This window comes from Mesitornis unicolor, unplaced genomic scaffold (assembly GCF_000695765.1).
Source record: "Mesitornis unicolor isolate BGI_N332 unplaced genomic scaffold, ASM69576v1 scaffold49164, whole genome shotgun sequence".
Classification (NCBI taxonomy): Eukaryota; Metazoa; Chordata; class Aves; order Mesitornithiformes; family Mesitornithidae; genus Mesitornis; species Mesitornis unicolor.
The window spans coordinates 2,131-27,051 of NW_010180368.1; the positions used below are offsets into that span (position 1 = coordinate 2,131).

The 24,921-nt window shown below is 36.9% G+C and overlaps 1 protein-coding gene across 1 annotated transcript; it reads right to left on the reverse strand.

Annotated features, from left to right (window-relative positions):
- Window positions 1-887: 887 nt before the first annotated feature.
- LOC104533821 (protein lin-9 homolog) lies at window positions 888-17,773 on the reverse strand (the record flags this gene model as incomplete). The annotated part of the gene is made up of 9 exons (XM_010183069.1): window positions 888-989; window positions 1,181-1,300; window positions 2,269-2,402; window positions 3,474-3,631; window positions 7,700-7,825; window positions 10,810-10,943; window positions 12,780-12,884; window positions 16,627-16,721; window positions 17,734-17,773. Coding segments are annotated over 9 exons (1,014 nt in total), but the record flags the coding sequence as incomplete, so codon positions are not given.
- Between the last annotated feature and the right edge of the window lie 7,148 nt (window positions 17,774-24,921).

The window sequence follows — 24,921 nt, forward strand, 5'->3', positions numbered from 1 at the left end:
AAAAGGTCATTATGTTGAATGATCAAAATATTAGTCTCTCACATGAGCTAGACACAACTTGATTCTTTTAACCAATTACATACACTTGAAAATTTGAGAAGCGTGTAACAGTTTCTCAGTTCATAATATTTTAAACACACATAATTCCAATTTACTTTAGTTTGTTCAAAACAACTTTCATCGCTAAAGAATTCAATCACAGGTCTCAAGCTAAGCCAACATGAGCAATTACATTCTTCCATCATCCTGAAAAGTAACTTGCTTCGATGAGTTCTGATATTCAATGAATCTCAGCTTCCTAACATTACTTGTCTGGGCTCTTCTGAACTGGTGTACAAAAATCACTGAGGAATTGTTTCATAAAGATGAAGGCAAAAAACAGTTTTCTTATCTATAACACGTATGTTTGCCTTCAGGGAAAAGAGTCTTTTCTCTCCAAGAGGGTAGGACATTGCATAACATAAATTACTATGCTATACAACTTATAATGCACACGGGCAAGTGTTCTTTGCATAATGCAAGAATACTTTAAATTAGAAAAATAAAGGGAAAAAAAAAAGTCTGAACACAGTACAAAGTTTGCAGGTAGAAATAATGTCTCTCTTTTCAGACCAAGTGGTAGAGCTAAGAAAAATGAGACAGACTTTTGGAGACATAAGCCCCTCCTGTCATCTGAAGGGAAATATATTTCAAAGCTTATGAACAAGTGAGAAAAAGAAAGGCGGAGGGGATAAAACCAAGTATTACTAACATCTTTCAAAAAGTTAGTTTAGGTATCACCATTTCTGTCATTAATCAATAAAAGATCCTTTAACCACAGAAGAACTGGCAGACTAAACACAAAGGGACAATACACAACAAATTTAAGAGTTGCAGTTGACACTTACCACTTGAATGAGGAATTCTACTGGAAAGCCTCCTAATGTTTCACTATCTGTGCCTGAAATTTTGTTTTTCCATGAAGATTGTCCTAATAAAGGATCACTGTCCTATACAGGAAAGAACATTTAATTTAGTAATTTATTTTTAGAAGGATTTCCTTTTTTTATTTTTTTTTGATCTTTTTCCAATCTTGCTGAATAACCTGGGAAAATCAATCTCAAAACTGTTTAAGGTAACACGTATCAGAAAATATTTCAATGCATGAAAAAAATAGTATTGCATGAAAAAAGTAACTTACTGTAATTGGAGATTGGAGTGACGGTGTATAATGCAATCGGGGAGGGGTCATAAAGAATCTTGAAGGCCGTTGTTTCTGTCCAAAGGCAGCAATTGGCATGGTTTCATGAGGCTCATTACTCTGTAAGTCAGGGGGAAAAAAGTATATTGCAGCTGTAAGAGTAATTTTACACACTTTCTGGAATACATAATTTATTTCTGGAATCTGGACTGGCCATGTCCATCCATGCCCCAACCTAACAATGTTAAAAGATTAATGTTTTACTTTTGGGCTAGCAGGAGCTTCAAAATCATATTCCATTGCTGGAGTTTTCAAAGCGTTATGGCACCACATCAAATAAAACCTGCAAGAATATTTCCAAAAATTCTATTGGCAAGTTGCAGACAAATCATGACTGAACAGGAATTCAACAGAGGCTCCAAACTCAGATCATGACAGAGACTAGACAAATTAGGGGCCCTTAGTAGATTCAACACCAAGATACAAAAGAACACGAGGTTCTCTTGAAAACCTCGCAGTATAGGTCAGGCTGTTTGGCAGGACCAATTCCTGGAGCTCAGAAATTGGTACAAAAGCCTATGAGCTAGGAAATAATCCCAAATTGTTTGTTCAATGCGACATCCCCAGAGGTAGCTTCATTACTGTAAGAATTTTCAAAATGAGGTTTAATCAATTCATAATACTTGCTTGCAACTAAGAAAGGGCCAGGTTTTCCGGAACACTTTCTGCAAATCCTGCCAGGATCCCATATCACAATTTTCTTTGTGATCTTACACTACTTGTTATATTTCTTCATATTAAACTCAGACTATTTTAATAACCTATAATAGTAGTTCTAGGAAATAATTCCAGCCTGAGCCATTATATTTTCATCATAGAGGGTTATCCTGTTCTATAAAACCATAAACAGTAGAAGCTCATTCCCCTGGAATTTCCCATGCATCTGTTATGCCTGTTTCTACTTTATGAAAATATCACCTGGATGTAATATTTTGAATTTTCCTCCTTTCAATTAAAGCATACAATTGTAGATGAGTTGATTTTATTTTTTATTACAGCAATTTTAAGAATGTGTCGTTAATACTTACAAGAACTTCATAATCTGGGACTGTGTGTGTTCCAAGACCTGCCCTGTCAAAAGTCACTCTGTATGTAGCATTAAGAGTGTCTACAGCATCTATTTGTCCAGTGAATAAGCCATCATGGATGCCTCGCAAACGTGCTTAAAAAAAACACAAACAAAAAAACCCAAAACATTATAATGTCCTGATACCATTGAGGAAAAAACAGACTTGACATCTTTTGTAAGTAACCCTTTATATGTATATTTAAAACCCACAGATAAAATAAAAAAAAAAGTAAAACCAGAAAAAAAATTATATGCAATAGAAATACTACTCAAATTTATCTTTGCAAGTCAAGTATTTTCCAAATCTTATCCTTAGTACTATGCTAATGTCTAAATAAAACACCCAATTTGATACCCAATACCTTCTGACTGAGATTTTGCAAAAGTCAGTTCCTGGATAAGTTTGCATACCACTTCTCTTTGATCACTTCCACTGATGACTGTGTATTTGGCACAAGACAATGAGGAACACAGCTTAAGGACACAGCTGCAGGAGAGTGAAGAGAGGCTGTGCTGTGCAAGCCTGCTCTTCAGCGAGAATTAAGAGCAGTGTTGTTGAAGAATGCAAAAAGCAATGAACAGTAGTGGCCTGAGTGAGAGCTACCACGCTTAAGTGAAAAGCATCCAGATCACAGACAGGATGAAGGACTGCAAGTTTTAATAAAATTAGATAAAAATTGTACAATGTTTTTAACAATACTCCTTCCTCAGTTATGTGTAAGGAGGCAATGCCATGTTTAGTATGTGTGTCCAACTACACTGCAATATCAATAGTATATCCATTTCAAAACAAGTATTCTTGTATTTGCAGAAAAATAAAGCCCAAGTTTTATATTAGGTTATTTTAAACTTTCAGATAGCACTTGGCTCTTTGCATTTAAGCAACCCTCCAAGATTTGTTAGATATACTAGACATTAAAAAAAAAAAACACTACAATTTGAACAGCAGAAATAATAAGTCATACTAAGGTTTGTACCTCGAAACTGACTCACTGTTTAAAAAATACTAGCTAATCCTCACAAGCATCTTCTCAATGATCTAGCAATTAAAAAAATATATTTTTTTAATGTTTTAAATTTATTTCAAATTATATGCATGAAATATATTATGGTTTACTGAAATCTGTGCAAAACATTTGGGTGTGTGTTTGTTTAAGAAATTACCTGTAACTTTTGTTCCTATTACAAGTGGTAATGGAATTTCTTCTGGAAGATCTTTAAACTGTGAAATATCTGCAACTTTCCGCTGCTGCAAAAGTCTTATTTTCTGCCGTTTCTGTTTTAATGCTGATCTCTCTTCCTCAAAGAATGCAGAAGAACACCTATAATACAATGAGATAAAACTATATTTAAATTCAGCACTGAAAACATACATATATGAAGACACATCAAATAAATAGGCATAGCTTACAAATCAGTAAGAGAAAAATGAAAAGGCTGAAGTGTTCAAGAGAAAAGAAGTTTGTTGAACTGATTGAGACAGTCTTAATTCTTCCACAGAATTATCACCCCTAAAATAACAGTTTATTTAAAAGTAATACTCAGGGATGCTAGCTGCTGCATTATTATAACAGAAGAATATAACTTTCAGGACTTTTTCTGCTTATAGGGATCCACCTGGTGTCACAAGAAAGCTAACGCATGTCCCACATCCAGTCTACTCTGATTACCAGTTCAATGCTTGTAAGGTGGACTTACTGTGTTATGCAGATGAATTGTTCTAAGATTGATCATAGTAAAAGTACAAATTTGTTTGAACTTGGGCTATTGCGTAAAATCAGATAATCTCTAGAAGTCCCCTTCCCCATTCTGGGGTTGTGTGTTTCTTAAAACAGTCTAAAAGATGGAAGACTTACTCCCTAGGTCCTTACTTGGTTTTATTAATTTTTACTTTTAGCCTACTGAATAGGCATGGTACATGAGGTAGACTGAAAGTATAAAGACATTAAGGACTTGATCCTATCTCTCATTCCTTAGTAAAAAACATTTTATCATTCTTGTGTCAATGAAAGAAGTAATTTTAAAAAAAGTAATACAGATGCTATTGTAGGTCTGCTTAACTGCAGAAGCAGTTATTTATGAAATAATTTACTACCTTTGTTAATTGCTTTACTGCAGTCAAATGCAATTTAAACATTTTCTGTAGAACTCATACAGTTATATATTGATTACTGATCAATAGTAAGTCATACTTTACAAGGTTATTTTAGAAGACACTGACAAGTCCTCTGCTGGTTTCCCCCTTCTACACTGCAAATTATTTTCTGTTTTAAATCACTTCAAGGTCTTCATAAGTTTTTTATGTCACTCAGTACTGAGCAGTCAGCTCCTATTTCCAAGTCTGCTTCTACTACTCTCTTATTTTATGCAGAAATAAACATTCTTATGTTTTCTTCTGCATATCCCTCACTTGAAGAATTCCAGAAAGCCATTTCACTATTCTCCAAAATCTATCTTCCCTGCAATGTGCATGAGAAGATAAGAACTAAATCATGAGAACTAAGCTGCTAGGATGCTGAGACCACTTCCTTTCATTCTGACCAGCAGTTCCACACTTGTTTGTCTGTATGTATAGATCATTTGCCTTTTATCTTATACATAGTTTCTAAGTTATATAGATAATCTGTTTTGTCCAGTGTGTACAGCGTTAACACAATGAGATCTTAAACAGAACATGAATGAACTGAAGCTGTGATGTACTTTTGTTGGGTACGTGGAGTAACACACTGCATCCAAGGTTCTTTTAATAGGCTTTCCAATCGCTGTCACTTCAAAAGTCATCACTAGTCTTTGTATAATCTAGAAACTGAGTTGTAGATGGAGCAACTGTAGATGCATGACCCACTCACCAGTTTACCACTGAAGAGCAGAATGCATTTACCTGGAGTTGTGCATTGCATAATAATCCTCACAAGGAATTAAAAACATGTGGAAGAGGATACGGCAGAGAGAGAGAGAGAGAGAGAGAGAGAGAGAGTAATGGTGGTTGGGAGACTTAAGCAAAGCTTATTTGGATAGTCTCATTTAAAGATGCTGTTTACTTCATATTTACTGCAAGGGTGGAACAAGTGTGAAATAATGCTATGGGCTATGAATATGAAGTAGCAAAACAGAGGTCAGAGCTTTTAAATTCCATTGAGGAGAACAGAGTGACTAATCACAGTGAGACCAAAAAAAAACCCTGGAAAAAAGCAATATAGGACTTCAATATTAGACCTTCTAATCATGTCCAGGGTCTTGCATTAGGAACATCAGATGTTCTTTGACTCATGCTCTTAGAAATACAAATTCAAATGCTGATATATTAATCACTGACTTCGGAGGTCCCTACAACAGCAACTACTGTTTTACTGCTAGCTCAGATGTTCTTAAAAAGTCTCTGTTCTGAATGCTGTAGGTCATGGATGTGGAAAGTATTTGCAACATATTTCTGGCTTATGTTAAAGGAAATCTCCAACCCCACGTTCCCCAAACGTATTTAATAAAGATTATCCCTTCATTGTACCTTTCCTACAAAAAAATGGAAGATTAAAACTGTGGTACAGATCACATTGCAACCTCATTGGTTTTCTGCAGAGACCTTTTAAGAGGCTGAACATTCTTCTCAGTTTCTGCCTTAGTCATGAGTATTTGAACTAACAAGAGGAATCATCACCATCATATAGTGGCAGGACAAACATAACTGAGCTTAATTCATATCCATTGCTATTTCACAACCCCAATTTAGTTTATATAGAGTGCACAAGACGAACTATTACCTCTTCCTTTTCTTGGAGCATATCTTTCCCCCCAGTCTACTGGAATCTTACAAGCTTTGCAGGCTCCCATGAAGAATACAGTTGTGACAACCAACCACACTGTTGATGGTGTGATAGGACACTTAAAATAGCAGCAGACATAAGAAAAGATACCAATACATGTGTTTGGTTTGTTTGGTTTTTTTTAAAGTATTAAAGAAATCAAAACCAAACAAGAATGCTTATTTTATGTTGATAAAAAGCAAGAACTAGTAAAGTTTTGGTTAACAAACAAAACAAGACTCTTTATCCAGTCAAGTACTTGTACTTCAGAATTCAGATCAAACAACTTTCTGTAGTTCCTCAGGCATGAGTCTCCTTTTAAAAAACTAATGGTCTTGACAACTTAATAAACCCAAACCAAAACCAACACCACCTTCTCCCTACCCTTTCCACCTCGTCCCCTACAAAAAAGGAAGTCCAGCAATGGTCCAACAGACGGCTGAATGAGGCAAACTGATCTTTTGTGTACCCACATTTGGCAAAAGTCAAATGAATAAGTGATGACTTAACCTCCAAATACACCATCTCCCTTTCAGTGGGAAGCATGATGATAGAGGAACAAAAAGCTCTCTTAGCTAAGCTCAAATGACATGAACACCTTTCCAAAAGGAAATATTTTTAAGCTGGCTGTGCTTCCTTACCTTGACTAGCAATTTTTAGTTATGTAAAGTTGTTTACAGAAGGTACAGAAGATGAAATAGCCTCCATCAGACAAAATATAATCTGACTCAGTACAGTGATCTGTGAAATTAATTCAGTGCTTTAGCATCTGAATTTTCATCAACAAACCAGTCTTATTTCTGCAGCACTACTTACATATTTTTTTTCCTGATCTTACACAGTGACAAGACGGCTGAGCTTAGGAGGGACCTCTGGAGGTCATCTACTCCAACCCATTCAGCAGAGTCACCTACAGGAGGCTGCCCAGGACCATGTCCATACTGCCTTTGAGTATCAATAAGGATGGAGATTCTACCACCTCTCTGGGGAACCTGTGCACCTTCACAGTCAAAAGAGATGTTTCGTTACGTTAAGGCTGAACTGCCTGTGTGTTTCAGCTTGTGCCCATTGCCTCTTGTCCTGTCTCCAAGCAACACTGGAAAAATCGTCTTCTCTGTGCCTTCTCTTCAGATATTTATACACAGAGATGCAAGCCTCCCTGAGCCTTCTCTTCCCTAGGCTAGATTGTACAGGATGAACTGAATCAGTGTGTTTAAGAGTTAAGAATCCTAAACTAGAGGAAAAAACTATACCCTTCATTAAATTCTGGCTTTTTCTCTATAATGTACAATATTTTAGGAGTGACTTTCTTCTCTGCTTTGGCAGCCAGGTCAGGAAAAGCTGAGGATCTATAAAATGGTTAAAAAAAAAAAAAAGAATGTTATTTTGTGCACTAGTTTTCCCCATGATAAGCTAGTTATAGCCAGAAAAAAACCAAACTTGAACACCTATTCAATAAAATGTTCTTCTACTCTCAGCTACTATTTTGCTTTACTACCTGCATACAAAGTTATTTTAGAAGAAACAATTCCAGTAACATCAAAACTACATATAGTTATTTTAAAGAAAAACAGATAGAAACAAAATTACCTCCGTGGTTTTCCCATTAATCGTCTGATTTTCCCCCACTCTACTCTTGTCAGTTTTCTGGTTTTCAAATTTGGAAAAGATTCTTTCAGGCATACACAGAAGTCATTATCTCCTTCAAATAGTGGTCTGTTGAAACATAATTGGTTGTCTTTTAACTACACTTAGTAAACTTTTGTCATGAGATACCAAAAAACATCCATAGTAAGAAATACATTGAATACAAAATTTATAAGTTAGTCATTATAAACAAGACACTCCTACTCAAAGGAGAAATTTAACTCAAAATAAATTCAAATGAAAACAAAGACAGAAAGTTTCCAGGACTGTTCTGTTTGAGCCTTACTATCAGTGATGTTTAAAAATGTTCCTCTCTCTTGTTACTACAGGGAAGCACATGTATTCATCCTGCTTTGTAATGTGCATAAAGGCACCAAATGAAACTTCAGCAAAGCCAATGCAATGTCATAAGGATACTGCAAGACACTGAAGGAAACCATAAAGATATGGTGAAGTACTGAGAATAAAGGAAGGGAGGATGTGATCCTGAGAAATAGAAAGAGGGTACCTTTTTCATAAATTCATTCTATTATAACCCAAATTCTCAACAGAGGGTTCCAAAATACAGGAAATGGAGCCAACTTGTCATTCTCCACAGCTATACAGGTGAGAATTTTATTGTATCGTACTGTGACTCCATGATGAAGCAGAGGACCAGTACTATAGAAGTGACAGTTCAGAGAACCTACCTACACAACTTAAGATTTTCTCTTTGATGCTATGACCTGTCTGTATCTCTGTGTTTTATGACTGCCTTTTACTTTGTAGTACTACATTCTTCTTGGGCTGAAGAGACAAGGGAGCAGCAATGGGTATGCCTGTCTTATAGCAAGTTAATTATTAAAGACTATGTGCAACTGAAATAGATCTCACCTGCTGAGAACAAAAGAATAACTGCGTCCTAGGTAAAGCCACTTTTCTCTACTCTCTGCAGGGCATAGGGGTATAGAAAGGAATATTCCCAAGCACAGAACAAAGTGGATCTTGGAAGGAACACCTCTTTCAAGTAAGCGTGTGGAGTGGCAGGAGAGAGAGAAGGTGCATGGACAGGCAAGAAGAGAAGAGAATATTTTTGCAGTAGAAGGATCTGCAGCCATGCCATGAAGTGAAAAGGAAACCACAAAGAATGATCAATGAAGCTCAGGAAACAGCCAAGGAAGTGTGTAAGAGTTTTACTTTATCCTGATTTACTGTCATTAATGTGATATCTGTGCAAAGAACAACAGTTTGGGTTTGCTGGTTTTTTTTTTTGAGAAATAATCTGTATTTGATTTGTTTTACTATCACTTGCCTCTAAGCAGGCAAACTAAACTCACAGCATTCACAAGATTGGAAGCTCTGGGAAATTACATAAGCCAAGTACATCTGGTTGTGAGGGCCTATGATCTCTGTAGCAGTAAGAAGCCCTTTAGAGGTCTCTGCATGTCAGAAGTCAAAGGGATTTTACAGAATACAGTCCTCTGCAGCACCACAGAAAGAATCCAACTGAAACAGCTTCAGTAATCTAATAACCACAGATGACAGTTGTAGACATTAAAATATTTCAAAAACTAATAGTAGACATGGCATTTAAATTGATTATTTCAATTCCGGATGAGACAACTCAATTAAAATATTTTGAGACTTGTACAGTGAGCCATATTTTGTCAGTTGACAGTTAGCTCTATGCTTTAAACTTTGTTAAGCTTCTCATTAAGTCTAGATCATATCACTCAAAACAATATACATCAAAGTTTTTCTTCCAACGATATGTAGTTTCTTAGCAAACTATAACATCTTAAGATTATCATATCTTACTAGCATTACAAGCCTACATTGACAACTATCAAAGAGGTTTTCAGAATTGCCTGCTCAACTCAAATTCTAGTCTATTGAAAGACCTAAAGTTTCACAGATAATTATCTGAGAATGAACTAAAAGTTCTTGGACTGTTATAAAAAACCCATAATTATAAATGTCACATATTAAAAATACTATGAGGAATAAGTAGGGTTTGGGGGTTTTTTGTGTTTTGGTTTTGTTGGGTTTTTTTCAAATAAGGGGGCATAAATAATGTAAAGACGACTTCTTTCAAATGAATTAAATCCTACAGATGATAAATTTAAAACTAACTAAAATGGACATACAATTTTCTACTTGTGATAACATATCCTAAAAGGTTTTTCTGTTGCTATGACTTCCTTCTCAGTTAAGGAGGACAGCCACAGCAATTGTGATTAAAATAGGAAGGAAAAACAGTAATTATTTTGTTATGAATAAATCCTGGAAAAGAATGCTTGTTAACTCTGAAGCCAGTCTTTAGAATATTAAATGCCAGTGTTTCATCCATTAGCCAGTCAGTGCAGATTTTAAGATTCCATTAGTCAATAATGCTTTTTACATTTCAGAATTTTTAGTTTTTCATGACTAGGGACTAAATTAAAATGCTTCTTTTAAACAATTCACACCATCTTGCTAGTGGCATTAAGAGAACAAGTGCCAAAGACTCTGAGGCACAAGTTGTAGAAACAGTCTAGGCGACAGATTAGGAGATCCAAGAAGGACACTGATATCTAGACAACAGCTGAATAGTCCCAACCTGGAGCTCTGCTAGTGATCACAATAAAAACAGAATGATGAGGAAGAAATATCCAAAATCAACATCTACACCTTTCAGGGAAGCAGCATCTTATGAAGAAGCAGTCTCCTTCCCAACCCCTGTGTGTAAGACTGATCCAACGGTTCTAAAAAGTCTAAGTGTTCTGATAACTTCATGCTTAAGGTGCTAAAAAGGTTATGAATAAACTCTGGTATCTGGGAGAGGCAGAGGCAAAAAGAAGGCCTTCCACAGAAGGCCACCCAAGGAACTACCTGAGTAGGTTGCTCATTGTAAAAAAAGAAAAAAACAAAAACCACAAAGAAAACCCAAGCAAAACAACGAAATCATTTTCAATAACTAATAATTTAAGAAAAAACTTCGTAATATCTAACCAATATATGGAAATTTGCAGCTGAATTTCAGAAAACGAGTTTTTTCTATACTAATAAGAGATAATTATACAGAACAAACATACTTATCGATATTTGAATAGAACCATTCATATATGCACCACTTGTGAGCTTTGGGAAGTTTGAGCAGGTTACGAAGCCGTAAACCAATCTTCTGTGATGCCTTCTTGTCTGGTGTTGACATTGCTGTATTAAACTTCTATGTAGTAAAATAAAGGAAACAGTCATAAACAGTCTACCATTCATCAATATTCAAATAATTAAACTAGATTTTCTTGATAAAAGTTTGCACATTAAAAATTGTTATATATTAACCGCACATACTGTTTCATGACAATTCATTGTTGCAGATCTATAATAATCCTCACTGTGTTACATCAGCAATGCAATCAAGCATAACAGATGGCAAATATTAGCAGGATCAATACAACAAATTATCTCTATACAAAGCACTTTTAACAGAAACATTTTCAACACTGAAACTACACTGTTGGTCACAATAGCATGGCACTGAAGTACACACAGATTTCAGAAGTCTGAGACACCACTCTTCTTAACTGTCTTCTTAACTCTTCTTAAACTGAGGATGAAGCTAGCACAGGAACGTAATACGGCCCAAACTCTGAGCTGTGTCTGCTTTTTAGAAAACTGCAAGAGAAACTAGCATGGACATAAGCTAGCAAGCTTTAACTACATTTGACAGCTATTTTATAAATTGCAGAAAAGAAACTTGGATTGCATACATAATACATAGACCTGCGTTTAAACAAGACTGTAGAAAAATACTTCTGTAATTTTGTTCCAGGGATGGCTGTCTTAACTGACAAAGAAAAACTTATTTGCTAAAAAACAGTGTTTTGAGAATATTAGTTTAACTGGGTCCCCATGCCATCATCAGTTTCTACCCTTCCCAAAACACTCAAAAGTATTTTGACCTTTAGTAGCAGCAATAATAGGATAAAGCATAAGGTAGGCACCTTGCTGGCTCCTGCAGCACTTAACCACTGCCTTCTAGATACAGATCCCCTTTCTCCCACAGAAACTCCAGGAAACAAAGCTCAGCAGGACAGCAAGATCTGTGAGCTATGGCAGCTGCAGTCCCTCACAAATGCTTATCTAGCAATCACTGGACCTCCTGAACCTGACATTTAAGTACAAACCAACTGGGCGTAGAACATTATCCATGCCTTTCTACTGTTAGAAAATCATGGTAATGAATAGAGAAACGTCATGGTTCTCATCTCTGACAAAATGGACCCAGCAAAATGGCAGCTGTTAAGTCTTCCCCATGCGATACAGCACAGAAGGCAAGTAAGACCAGTATTCAAACAGTACTTTTTCAGTGTGGCAAATTCAGGCTTACAAGGTGATAGTACAGTGAAATGATTTGGATGACAAAGGTACTAGAGAGCCAGTTCTTTGAGACTAAGAGATGTTGCCCTGTCCAACATAGCAACTAAAGGCTGAGAGAAATTACACCTGCTCTTTCATGATCTATCAAGGAGAAGACAGTCAAGTGGAGAAGTAGAAAAACAAGCTGTTTGAATTAGAGAACATTACCATTACAGGATCAAGAAGGTATAGGTGGCCATGAATACATTCAGGCTACAAATCTAGAGCAAGTTCCTAACAGTTGGAATATATGAAGTTCTACAGCAGCCTTCTAAATGATGTAGTCAGTACAAGAAACCTAGTCAGTTTTTAACCGAAGCTGAATAAACTTATGCAGACTACAGGATACAGATGTTTGCAGGAGCAAGATGGGCAGTTAACCTGGAATCTTTTCTAGCTCTGTATGCTTATGTCCAGGATCAAAAAGAACAAGCGCTCCCATAAACAAACCGAGGAGCCCAGTTGTGAGGAAGAAAAATATAAATCGGTTTTTAATTGTGGCTTACTCCTAGCAACAGCTTTCCTCACAAGAATATTCATAAGCTGATAATACAACTTGCAAAGCAAATATATTCTAATTTTCAACTAACACAGATAGGCTTGTTCCCCTTTTTGGTAAAAATATCTGCATACATGTAGGTACCTGTGGAACCATCGCAACCTTCTGATTTCTTTTGGGTGACCTTGTGTTTATTTGTCTGTCGTCTTCTTCACAGAAGAGTCGACTCCGTTTTGAATTTCTGAAGGGCTGCATGTATCAAAATTAAGAATGAATCACAAGAACAAGAAAAATCTGATTTCTCTGTTCATGCACAGAATTGACAGTGAGAAATGGAATGCCTTTTCTCTTGCCACTTATTGATTTTAAGGCACAAGGTACACAACAAATAGTGCCTCCTGGCAGTTACAGATCTAAGGGCTGAGAGAAGAGAAGAAGGAATTTAAGATTCCAAGCTTTCCAATGCTAACTATAACCCATTACTATACTGCTGGCCTAGTTCCACGAAAGTATTTAGAACCTAACTCCCACTTGTTTCCAGTGGAGTTAAGTGTCTAAACACTTGTGTATCTAAGCTTAAAATAGTCCTTGCTTTGGTTATAAGCACATCTGTTAAACAGTTTGTTCAGAATTTTGGGTCAAAAAAAGTTTATTCAAACAGCATATTTATTTTGGTATGTTCTCAGAAACAACATTAGCTGGATATATATATATTTATTTTTTTTTGCAAGGATTTCTTATGAGTCTAATAAAGTGCTGTGGGTTGGTTTGTTGTTTGGTTGGTTTTTTTAACTCATTATAAGTGCCTACACTGCAAAATGCTAAGAAGCTGAAGTCTGAAGAAACTAAAGCTTGAATAGGTTATGTGAAAATATAAGAGAAGAATTTAGAATTTATGCTAGCTAAGATTTCCTTGTGTGTTAAGACATTACCGCTCAAAGAGAACTAGAAGGCTGATTGAAAACAAGAAACCATATTGCAAATATGTGTCATGAAAAAAAATACTCCCATTTAATTAATTGTCAACATTTTATCCTATGACAAAAAAAACTTGTGCTCTCAGTGAGAACAAGAGAGTAACCCATGACTGGCTGTTAGTGCTGAGAGCAAGCAGCTTTCCCTTCTATGAAGACTTTGTGGCCCAGCAGAGGAGCCAGCCACAACTGAAACATGTCTCCTTTGCAGAATCCCGAGACTGCACCCTGTAGGGTTCCTCGTACTTCAAACTATATACAAAAGTGATGGTAAAGGCAGAATAAATGCAGATTTCACTTCTTTCAGTACAAATTGATATGGGTATGAAATCTGTAACATCCACAATGTGAACAATACTGACTACAACTCCCTTAATAGGAGTCAGAAACAAAAGAAATCAAAGTGAAATAAAACTTAATTCATAAGCATTTACACTTAAAGACATTTAATAAGTTTGTGAGTGATTAAAGTGAGTGATTCTCTATTAAACTAATTAGTGGTAGCAAAAAATCTGTCTGTCCCATGAGAACAGCTGGAGTTTTGCCCGGGAAATGTACCTTTCTTACTTTAAATTATACATATTTAAAAAATATAAATACACAAGTGTATTTAAGTAACAGTAGCGCCCTGTATCTGCTAGACACCTAAGCACATTCAGGACACAGAAGAAAACGTCTGTTCCTTCTAGATGTAAAGATACACACACTGAGCAGAGGAAATACATACTGGCAAGGTAACTAAATGGTGCCCACATCATATTAACACATTAATTAGTTTATCATATTAGTTATCATGGACATTGTTTTTTGTTCTTCATCTAGATACAGTGAGTTCTTTAATTTACATTTTCCAATTCACTAAACCTTAAGAACAATCTTAAATTTCAATTACAATGTCTTTTTGTTCTTTTATAATATCTGTGCCATCCTTGATAAACCATCACCCTAAAAAAAGAAAAATCGGAACTATTCTAACTTGTAAAAAAACAAATCCACAATCCTGTTCTAACAATAAAAACTCTTACATTGCAGAATTCCGGGACTTTTTAATTACAGCATTCTGCCCACAGGACGAAGAGCCAGGTTCCAAAAAAAAATTATATTTTAGCCTTGACATTTGAACCCTGGTTCCAGAACAACATTTTTCTTCCAAATGTCCATATAGTTCTTCTTGATTTTATGACACTATACCAGATGAAAAGCACATGCCAACGGAGAACACAAACACTAAAACCAACTAGACAAAAGTTAAGAGTTCCGTCAACCTTATGCTAAGGCTACAATCCAGATCAAGAGAACCGTTTTGCAACCGCAACAGAAGCTGCAAAATTCTATTCCAAGGAACTATCTAAAATGATAGGAGTGTTTCATCAGTCTGGATTGCCAGTGCCTCACATGAGAATAAAATAAGAATCGCAAAGAGGTATCATCCATGTTGGCCAAACAGGTCAGGCATTTTTGGGAAGATTTTTCAGTCAATAGTGTAACATACCTGCAAAACCTTCAGTGTTCGGGGAACTCAAGACTAATACAGAAGACTACGTTACGTCTCAGCAACGTGGGCCACTACTAACACAACATCAGATTATCCTCTGATCTTTCTCCTAGCTTTCTACAGAATACCAAGCTATATCCAGAGTTTGACCCCTTAGTTTTAATACCTACAGCCAGCATACCTAAAGATAGACAAAATTTTTGTACAAACGTTATGGCTAGTGACTTTGATTCTTTAGCATATGTGATCTTCTACGTTACGAGTAAGGCTTGTTTCTGTGAGAAGATGAGCATTCCTGGGGAACAGCTGAGAACTGTGACATGAACTCCTGCAGGAGCTAAGGGCCAAAGTTCTGGTCACTGTCTGGAACTGCATTTTGTAGACCTTATGTTGTTTAACAAACACAGAGCAACATGTGTGTGTATATATATCTGCGTGAATCAAAATAAATACCTTCTCTGTAAGTTTCTCTCTACAGGGAGATCACAAAACAAGCTACATACAGCAGATGTTAGTCACGTTGCTTAATGCACCACTGGATGCTACTCAGATATTTTGATTATGTGCACAGGAGGCAAGTGCAATAGTTTTCAAACAATGTTTCATTTCCAATAAACAAACAGTCCACAAAAAAATAACAATTTGAACAAAAAACAGGTGATAGTTGGTTGTAATTACTGTAGAAGAAGGTGGCATCAGAAGACTATGGGAGAAAGATCTACACAGCAATTGAGACAGTATATGCTCCCCAGGGTGTAGTAAAAAGAGCACACAGTATTACAGATGTGGACAAACAAGATACTGGGTGCAATATGGCTGGTAGCAAAGCCAAACCAAAAGTCACCTAATTCAGTAAGGTAGAGGAGGTTGAGAATAGTCAACAAAAGCCTGAACGTGATACAATGGGGAAAGAAAAACAAAATATTTCAAAAAGAGAGAGAAATGGTCAACCCAAACAACAGACATGCCCTTGGAGGCTTCAGGCTCATTACCTTTCATTTCCCACGCCAAGGCTGTTCTTTAACATAAGGTCTCCTGTGAGACCACTCAGAACACTACACATTTCACTGACATTCCTTTATTTCCATTAAATTTGTCCCCCAGAAGGCACAATGAAGGAAGTGCACTATGACATTTTCCCTTCCTTTGCTTTACACATCAGTTCTCAGCCACAATTAGAAGTGACAAATTTCACGATAGAACAAATGGTTGATCAGAAATGGCGATTGCTAAGTTCAAGTTGGTAGATACAGTACAAACATTTCACACAGCGCTTGCTTTACCAAAAAGGAGAGAAAATGCTTACAAAGCTATCTTGAACAAGTTCAGCAATTTGTTTGATTATTAATTTATAAAATAGATTTTCATCTCCTATTCCAACTGTGTAGATAGCTTATGAGGGACATAGTTTAACATTTGGAAATTATGAAACTATAAATCTCAGCCAGATTTTTTGATCCTTAAATTTGATTCACTTTATGGTATTTTACCAAACCCAAAGTTGTCTTTTATCGCTTCTTACCATTTCCACTGCAGAACCAGCATTCTTGCTTTTCCAAATGGGTGTTTTCTGCAAAGAATTATACTTTTCATTCCACGAACTGGATAAGCTTCCCTCTGTTATGAAGAAATTATGTCATTAATATACATATACATACATTTATGTTTTAACATAACTACTATCCAAAAGCTAGTATAGCTCCATCAGCTATTAATATAATTTTGTTATTTGATCTTTGGACTCAACTGCAGTTGGATTTTAGATTTCAATATTTTTATTGAATTGTTCAGAACACTAATTAAAACAATTGAAAAATATTTTCACTGAAGAAAACATTTTTTGCTTCTGGCAATATTTAGATTTCTTGAAATCTCCTTTACTGGAACCAGTTACTTCCACTGCCTGGTTGACATACATCGTAACTGAAACCTGGACAAGGTAAAGCTCTACAAGACCTGGCCTCCTTCTGGTTCTAAAAAAAAATGGTTAAATGGGTGCACAACAAGAAGTAAATAAATTTTTACTGAAAAAACCCCCAATATTAGTTACAACATATTCAACAGACACATTCAACAGTCTTCTTCATTGTGTAATAGAAGCCTTGTAATATATAAAGAAAATATTATTATTGGGCAGATTATAAGTATTCAAAATTTGTATGGATGTTTTTGAAGACAATTTCAATGAAAGAGATGTAAGAAAAAGATTTTTTTTATTTAGCCCACAGCTTGCTGACAGAAAACACAATGAGACTGTGAAATTCCTTCCCAATGTAAATTTTGTCACATGTACAGATCTCGCTAAGAATCCTTCTCCTATCTTGTCCTCAAGAGAGCAAAGATTACCTCAATCTTCTCATCAAATCTGACGCCTAGGCAGTACTTAGGAAGAATAAACACATTTCAGGAATTTCACCCAGAAAAACAGTGTCTAAACACACCACAACATACGTAGTTTCAAGCACCAAGGATTATTAGTCTACAGAACTAGCAAATATCCACAATAAAACCAATCATATTTCAACAAAAAACCCTCTTCAGTGTTATTTTCTTGAACTTTTTGAAGCCAGAAACTAAGTACACCTAAAAGTCAGATTGGGTACAAGTAAATGACACATTAATTTCTTACCTTTCAAGCTCACAAGTGCTTTTGCTGAAGAACCTGCAATATATCAAGAAGTCCACATAAATCCCAAGTTATTTCAAACCGTACAACCTATGCAGAGTCTACTCATTCTTAATTAATTCTCTGGCAAAGAGTGGATTTTAATATTCTATATCTTTCACAGCTGAATGAGTGAACCCAGTGCACCCTCCATGGCACTAAGTATGGCATTACATATTTATTACCCAATAAATCTCAAAAGCATATTAATGATTTAGGGCTGGGTTTTTTTGTTTGCTTGGTTTTTTTCTGTTTAGTTTCACATCTACAAAACAGCTTCAGATTCTGAGCACTTTTGTTTAACACAGCAAATTCTAAACAAGCTTTGAGTCCCAACTACATACTTCCACATGGCTGCTCGTTTGATGCAGTTGCAAATATATTGTACAACTGACAAGCAAATTGTAATGAACACCACTTCTCTCTTCTTCCCCCTCCCCCTAATTATTTCTACCAATTAAAAAGTCTTCAATTACAAAAATTTCCACAAAAGCAGTAGTTTACGCTCTCTAAGTTTGGTTCACAAGTACAGAGATGGATAGTTAGTTGCCCCCTAGTGGAACCTTCTTAAGAAAAGTAGCAGATTCAGGTATTATAAATGCAGAAGGAATCCCTAGCTTGCTTGAACTGTTCAAAATGTGCAATTCATCCATCAAAATTTCACTGCTCTCCTTCTACTGCATCTGTAGAGCCTCTGCAGTGCTTCTGTCAGGAAGGACAAAACTGGGCCCAACTACAGCCTTCATGCTCTGAGATTCCAAATGTTTGAAGCAACTACATTATCAGAGAGGAAAGATATTTCTGCATGACAGTGCTTCCACAGATTCATGTTTTTCTCTCAGATCACCTTTATCTTTCCAGCTAAGTTCCAGTGTTGCAACCACTCCTTCTTGCATTGCATCTTCTTCTCCCTCTCACTTTCCTCACTACCTCCTTCAGCTTCTCTTTGGAACTGTTGCCCCAAGAATATTACTTACTTCAAAGGTCTGGAAACTCCTTTTCTTGTGGCTGTCCTGTAGCTAGGTCTTAACCCCACTAATGCCACAGAGCCATAGGTCCTTGCTTCTAAGAGGATACATTCCATGGCATATCATAGAACCAAAAAAGGAATTATTGTCCCTTTCCAGGGGAACACAGCATTTTGGTTTGGGGTGGACTGTTAAAGAAAATACAGCTGCAGCAATGGCAAAAAAACCCCAAACCCCTACATGTCTTATTTTTTTAATCATATTATTTTGTTTGCTTCCATCTTATTATGTCACAAGTTTAAAAAAGTTCAATAAAATAAAAAAAGAAAAAGAAAAGTAAGTTCCTACTCTTTACAAAAATAAAATAAGTGTTTAAGACATTAAATGGAACTAGTTTTATCTCACTGGGGGTTTAGAGGGCCTCCACCCCAATATGTCCCAAGTTGTTCAAATCTACAACAGCTAACATATGTGGGATTACATGTCAAAAGCAAGGTAACAAACCTGGGCTGTACTGTTGCCCTTCTTGCACATTTTTTTTTCTGACACATCACCTTTGTTAGGTTTGAGGCCTAACAGTGACTGGTACAGAAGTATGCTTCTCTAGTGACCTGATGCACAGCGAATTCAGCTCCTGTATATAATCAGATGCTGTACGCCATGCTTGTGTAAACACATGGGTACCCTGCTATCAACCAAATGCACACACTGTCCTGAACAGTGACAGTAAGAACAGTGAAGAAATAGTGTGTCCCCTAAATTAACATAAAGGATGGTGGGAAATGAGTATAGGGATTAATAAGCACACACAGTTTAAGAACATAGGGAAAGCACATGTCATTGTGGATGGCGAGGCAGAAGCAGGGTCATCAGGATTGTCAAATGAAAGAGATGCTGCTTTTCAGAATGGATCCCTATTCTGAAAGGTCTCAGGCACTTCAGCAGTAAGACTGAACAGTAAGACTGATTTCCTCCTTTTATCAACCCCTTGCTCATATGAATTCAGCTCAATCAATTCAGTTAAGGGTGAGTATGTCAACAATGGAAACCAAACAACTCAGCAAGAGGCAGCAAAGCTTTATTAGGGGAGTGGCATCAATCTCATAGCTGAAGTGCCTGAGATCCTTTGCTAGCCATCAAACTCAGGTGCTTCACCTGTGAGATGGATGATGGCTCAGCAGGGCATGAGATGACTGGCATAAGAAGAAACAGGCAGAGAAGTGATGGACAGAAGAATGTTACTGCGCTACCTTCTAGCTTTGTAAGGTTAGCACTCCAAAACAGCATTAGTTGCCAATGGCTTTTCCACATGGAACAGCTTATCTTCAACAGATGCATGCTAGAATAAGGCTGCTCATTTGTTTTCACTTAACGTGCAACTAAAGTAATGCAACCAGAAAAGGGCAACTTTATTTAGGAATACAAGTGCCCAAGTAAGAAATTCCTGATTTAGGCATGTTCGAAGCTAAACTAAACTATTGTACTGTAACAAGTTGCACAAAATTATTAACACCAGCACTTTTGCAGCTTAAACATTAAAACATGTGTAGGATATCAAAATGACAATGGAAATGTCCATAAGCTTAATTTTACCTTAAAGGCAACAATATGATACATGGATTTTCTTGTCAAGTTCTTTTATATTGATTTTAGCAGCTACCTGCAACACCACCAAACTTCAAGGAATACGGTACATCTTCCTACTTTCTCCATTTAATTTGGCAGTACTGTACATACTACCAGGGCCACAAAAACAGAAACTAGGATGATCTTTTAAGCAATAATGTGTTACAATAAAAAAACAACCAACATTTAATACAGATAAAAGCATTTCAGAAACTACAAAAATTGCAAATGGATTCAGGATAGATTAAGTTCATTAAAACTATCCAAAGTTTTAGTTAAAATAATTACTAGATTTATAATATCCCTGCCTCACATTAAATGCCAGCAATTTTGTACACTCCTGTTCTGAATAACAAATATATAATCATAGTCTGCTAAACTAGCATTTTAATCATAAACATAAAGATTAAAGTAGACTAGACACACATGCTTGAATGTAAATACCTATTATGACAATGACACAAACTTCATTCCTACAAACATCAAACACTTAAAAAACAAACCTGTGGAAATGAAGAAATAAGTCTTATGCATAATTTAGGGTATTACAACCAAAATCTACTTCCAGAGGATCATGGAGGTGACTTTCTTAATACTGAGAATAAAAAAACCCTCAACCCAGGGAGGAAGCCAGCTCACCACAGCAGAATTCAAAGGCCTGCTTTTCAGTAGCCTACACTGGCACACTATTCCAGTGCAAACTGTATGGTTGGCTTAGTCTTGTCTTAGTATCCCATTGAGTACTGTTTTCCATATGTTGTTAGCAAATTAATTACTCGAACACAGCATTCACACTTCACTAATTTCGAAAAATTAGGAAAGGATTCAGAAGAGAGCTAGGAGAAAGATCTGAAGATCTAAAAACATGCCTTATTGAAAAAAAGTCAAGACACTCCAATCTTGTTCTTCCCAAAGAAGGCCAAGATCTGCACTGATCACAAGTATCTACAAAGGAAGATAATTCAGATAGTAAAATGCTCTGCAGCCTTTTTTTTTTTTTTTTTTTTTTAAACAAGAAAAGGCATAACTAGATCTGTTTCTCAGAAAATTACACTGGGTAAGTTCAGGTTAGCAATGAATTCAAAGTTAAACAGATTTTATGTAACTGTACTACAAAAGGGGATGTCGAGCTCCCTATAATTCAAAATCTTTAAACCAAGTTTACATCTATTTTTAAAGAGAAAGCTATAGCTAAAAAGGAAGCGTAGAATGGACACACAGACATTCCAAACATGAGTATCTCAGCATGCTAAATGATGAATATAAGATTATTATAATGGTGCTTTCTGACCTAAAAAAAACAACCAACCAACACAAAACAAACAGAAAAAAACACTAAAAAAATATCCAGTTCTGGGGCCCCCAGTATAAGAAGGACATGGAGCTGTTGGAGTGGGTCCAGAGGAGGGCCACGAAGATGATCAGAGGGCTGGAGCACCTCCCCTACAAGGACTGGCTGAGAGTTGGGGCTGTTCAGCCTGGACAAGAGGTCTGGGAGGACCTTATTGTGGCCTTCTAGTTCCTGAAGGGGGCCTACATGAAGGCTGCGCAGGGACTTTTTACAAGGGCAGATAGCGATAGAACAAGGGGGAATGGTTTCGAACTGGAAGAAAGCAGATTTAGGCAGGATATTAGGAAGAAATCCTTTACTGTGAGGGTGGTAAGGCACTAGCACAGGTTGTCCTGGGAAGTTGTGGATGTTCCCTCCCTGGAAGTGTTCAAGGTCAGGTTGGACAGGACTTTGGGTAGCCTGGTCTGGTGTTAGGTGTCCCTGCCCATGGCAGGGGTGTGGACTGGATGATCTTTAAGGTCCCTTCCGACCAAACCATTCTATGATTCTATATGCATTACAGATATGCAGTAAAAATAACTGCATGCTAGAGTATGAGGCATTTAATAGTATAATAACAGGAAGCTCATTAGTAATTAAGAGTCAGGAATAAGTGTATTTATGTGTTTTATAACACTTGCAAGAAGTTATTTTCAGGAAGTCCATGTAAAATTGAATTTAAAAAAAAAATCAACATGAAAATAACTAAGTATTAAGTCCAGCATGATAAAGACCCTGCTGTTTTCATGCTAGGCTAGCTAGAAACTCAAGTGGTTTCATCGGCTGCTGGTGTGGGCCTGGCGAATGGACAGCTCCTGCAGCCCTGAACCGCCACAGTCACCAGGAACTGTTCCTCCAGCCCCAGCCTCCTTCTCCCTGCACAAGGGAGCGTGTACAGAGGATCACCGCGAAGAGATCCTAAAAAACCCTTCTCTAACTGCTCTGCAAACTGTATGAACAGACTTTAAGTGGTACTCTGATAGTTCACCCTGCAAAAAGTATTTCTGATGTGGAGACAGGCTTTGAGGCACGGGAAAATGCTAAGTTTATTAAAATTATCCAAAGTTTTAGTTAAAATAATTATTAGATTTATAATACAGCTTTTCTGCTTTTCAAAAATTGAAGTAGGGTTTAAGTTTAAAAACAAGCATTGATTACCTCCCCCATTTGAAAATACTGTAACTGAACAAAAGAGGTGAAGTGCGACTGCAATTCAATAGAGGCAGTTGTGTATGCCCAGATGCGTATTTTCAGCACTAACATGAAGCGAAGCAGTTTAAATACAGCTTCTCAACAGCTGATCTTAAAATTTAAAACAGAAACACAAGCAGAATACATCTGTGAAAGTGTTTTCAGACTCTTTTTTGTAATGAGTTTGCAACAGCTGATTACAATTTTGAAAATAATGGTTACAAGTAACCAAAAGGACATTCCATAGCTACCGAGGGGCATAGCTAGATCAATATAGAAAATTCTACGATCCAGATAAGCAATTACATAACGCAATGACCATACATCATTACCCTATTTTGTCCAAATTCTGCACAGGTGAGCAGTTATTTTAACATTGGTTGCACAACTGCCTCAAAAACCTATGTAATTAAACTACAGGGCCAGCACTAAACATGGTGTGACAGAAGAAACTCATGGAGAAGCAGGGAGAACCACAAGTCTTTATTACAGATTGAGTTATTAAACCTCCAAGAGATCATTCACCGACACAAGCATGACACAAGTTGTTTCAGCAGAGGAAGCATGTCAAATGAGTGACCACCAAAAGAATAGCTTATTCAGGAAAGCTTAGAAAGTAAAAAGCACATATCAGAGGAAAAAGTGACTTTGGGCAGCTTTTAAGCTCCCCCAAAACTTTGGACTTGTTGAAGAGGTAAATAAATGAATGAACAATAGCTTTTTGCTTTAAGCATGAATCAGTATTTCCTTCATGTTATGAACCTACTAATAAACCGACATTTGTGTATTTCCAAATCTTAATTTAACTACTGGATGGAAGTCAACTTTTCAGCCATGCAAATCCTTTTACAGGACTTGTGCAGATGAGAACCACAATAGCAAAGCCCTCTTTTTGAAACACTGCATTCTCACACTGGACTATATGCTGATACCATGGCAACATATGATTTTAAAAGTATGCAGCACAAATTATCCCAAAATTATTGGTTGTGGGTACTATTTAGCAGCCACAAAACTAATCTTGAGCCTTCTCCCAATTGGTGTAATCTTCTATAGTTCTGCTGATTTTTGCCTCAAACATCCAGAGTACAGTGCTGCTGGGCTCATGGCCCCTTGAGACTGGAAAACGAATAGGTGTGCCATGTCCCTCCTAGAAAAAGTACCAGTGATGTCTACCAACATATGATTATCTGGCAATATACTACTGCTTTCAGTGTTTTAATGTAAAAGGTTAATACTTTGACACCCATCACTACTACAGTCTGGCTTCTTGCTCTGATCCACCTACCACTTGTTGGTGTTTGCCCACATGCAACAGAGAAACACTGCACTCCAGTGTAGGTCAGCAGTTTACTCCTGGTGGCGGCCCTGTGCTGATGATCACTTCGTTAGCTAAGCGCGCTTTCAGTTCTATCAAAAATGGCATCTCGCTCTCACTTTTACAGAGTTGATTCCAGGCACCCTCCCCATCCAGACTCGCAAAAGAACACACCAAGACGCAGCTTTGCCCGTGCTGTTGCTTGCAGAGCTGTGCTGCCACCAGGACTGGGACAGTCTTCTAATCACATCTGCACACGTGGTCTGTTCTATCAAAGTCTCACCTCAGCTTTACTGCGTGTACTTTATAGCCGAGTAATCCACAAATAAGATTGCATAATAATATAAATATAAATAAGTCAGGAAGGCAGCATCATGTACATTCCAATACAACCGTTTTTCTCTGCTGAAACAGAGAGATAGCCATCTGGTTTGCAGCAGTAAAACTGCCCACCATTTATGTCCACTGCAAAATTACCAGGAGATAAGAGGGATGGAAAATGCATTGACTAAAATTAGTCACGCATTGGGCACCAACCCAACAGTCTGCAGAAACAAATTTTGTCTCCAAAATATAAATCCAATTACTAGTATTGGAAGTACTTCTGCAATTGGGACCTTTAGTATTCTGGAATTTTTCCAGTTAGAGGATTTGCCACAGAACTGTTCTCTCTGCACAGAACTTTGCTCTATTCCAGGTTCCTACATCCCTCTCCCCGG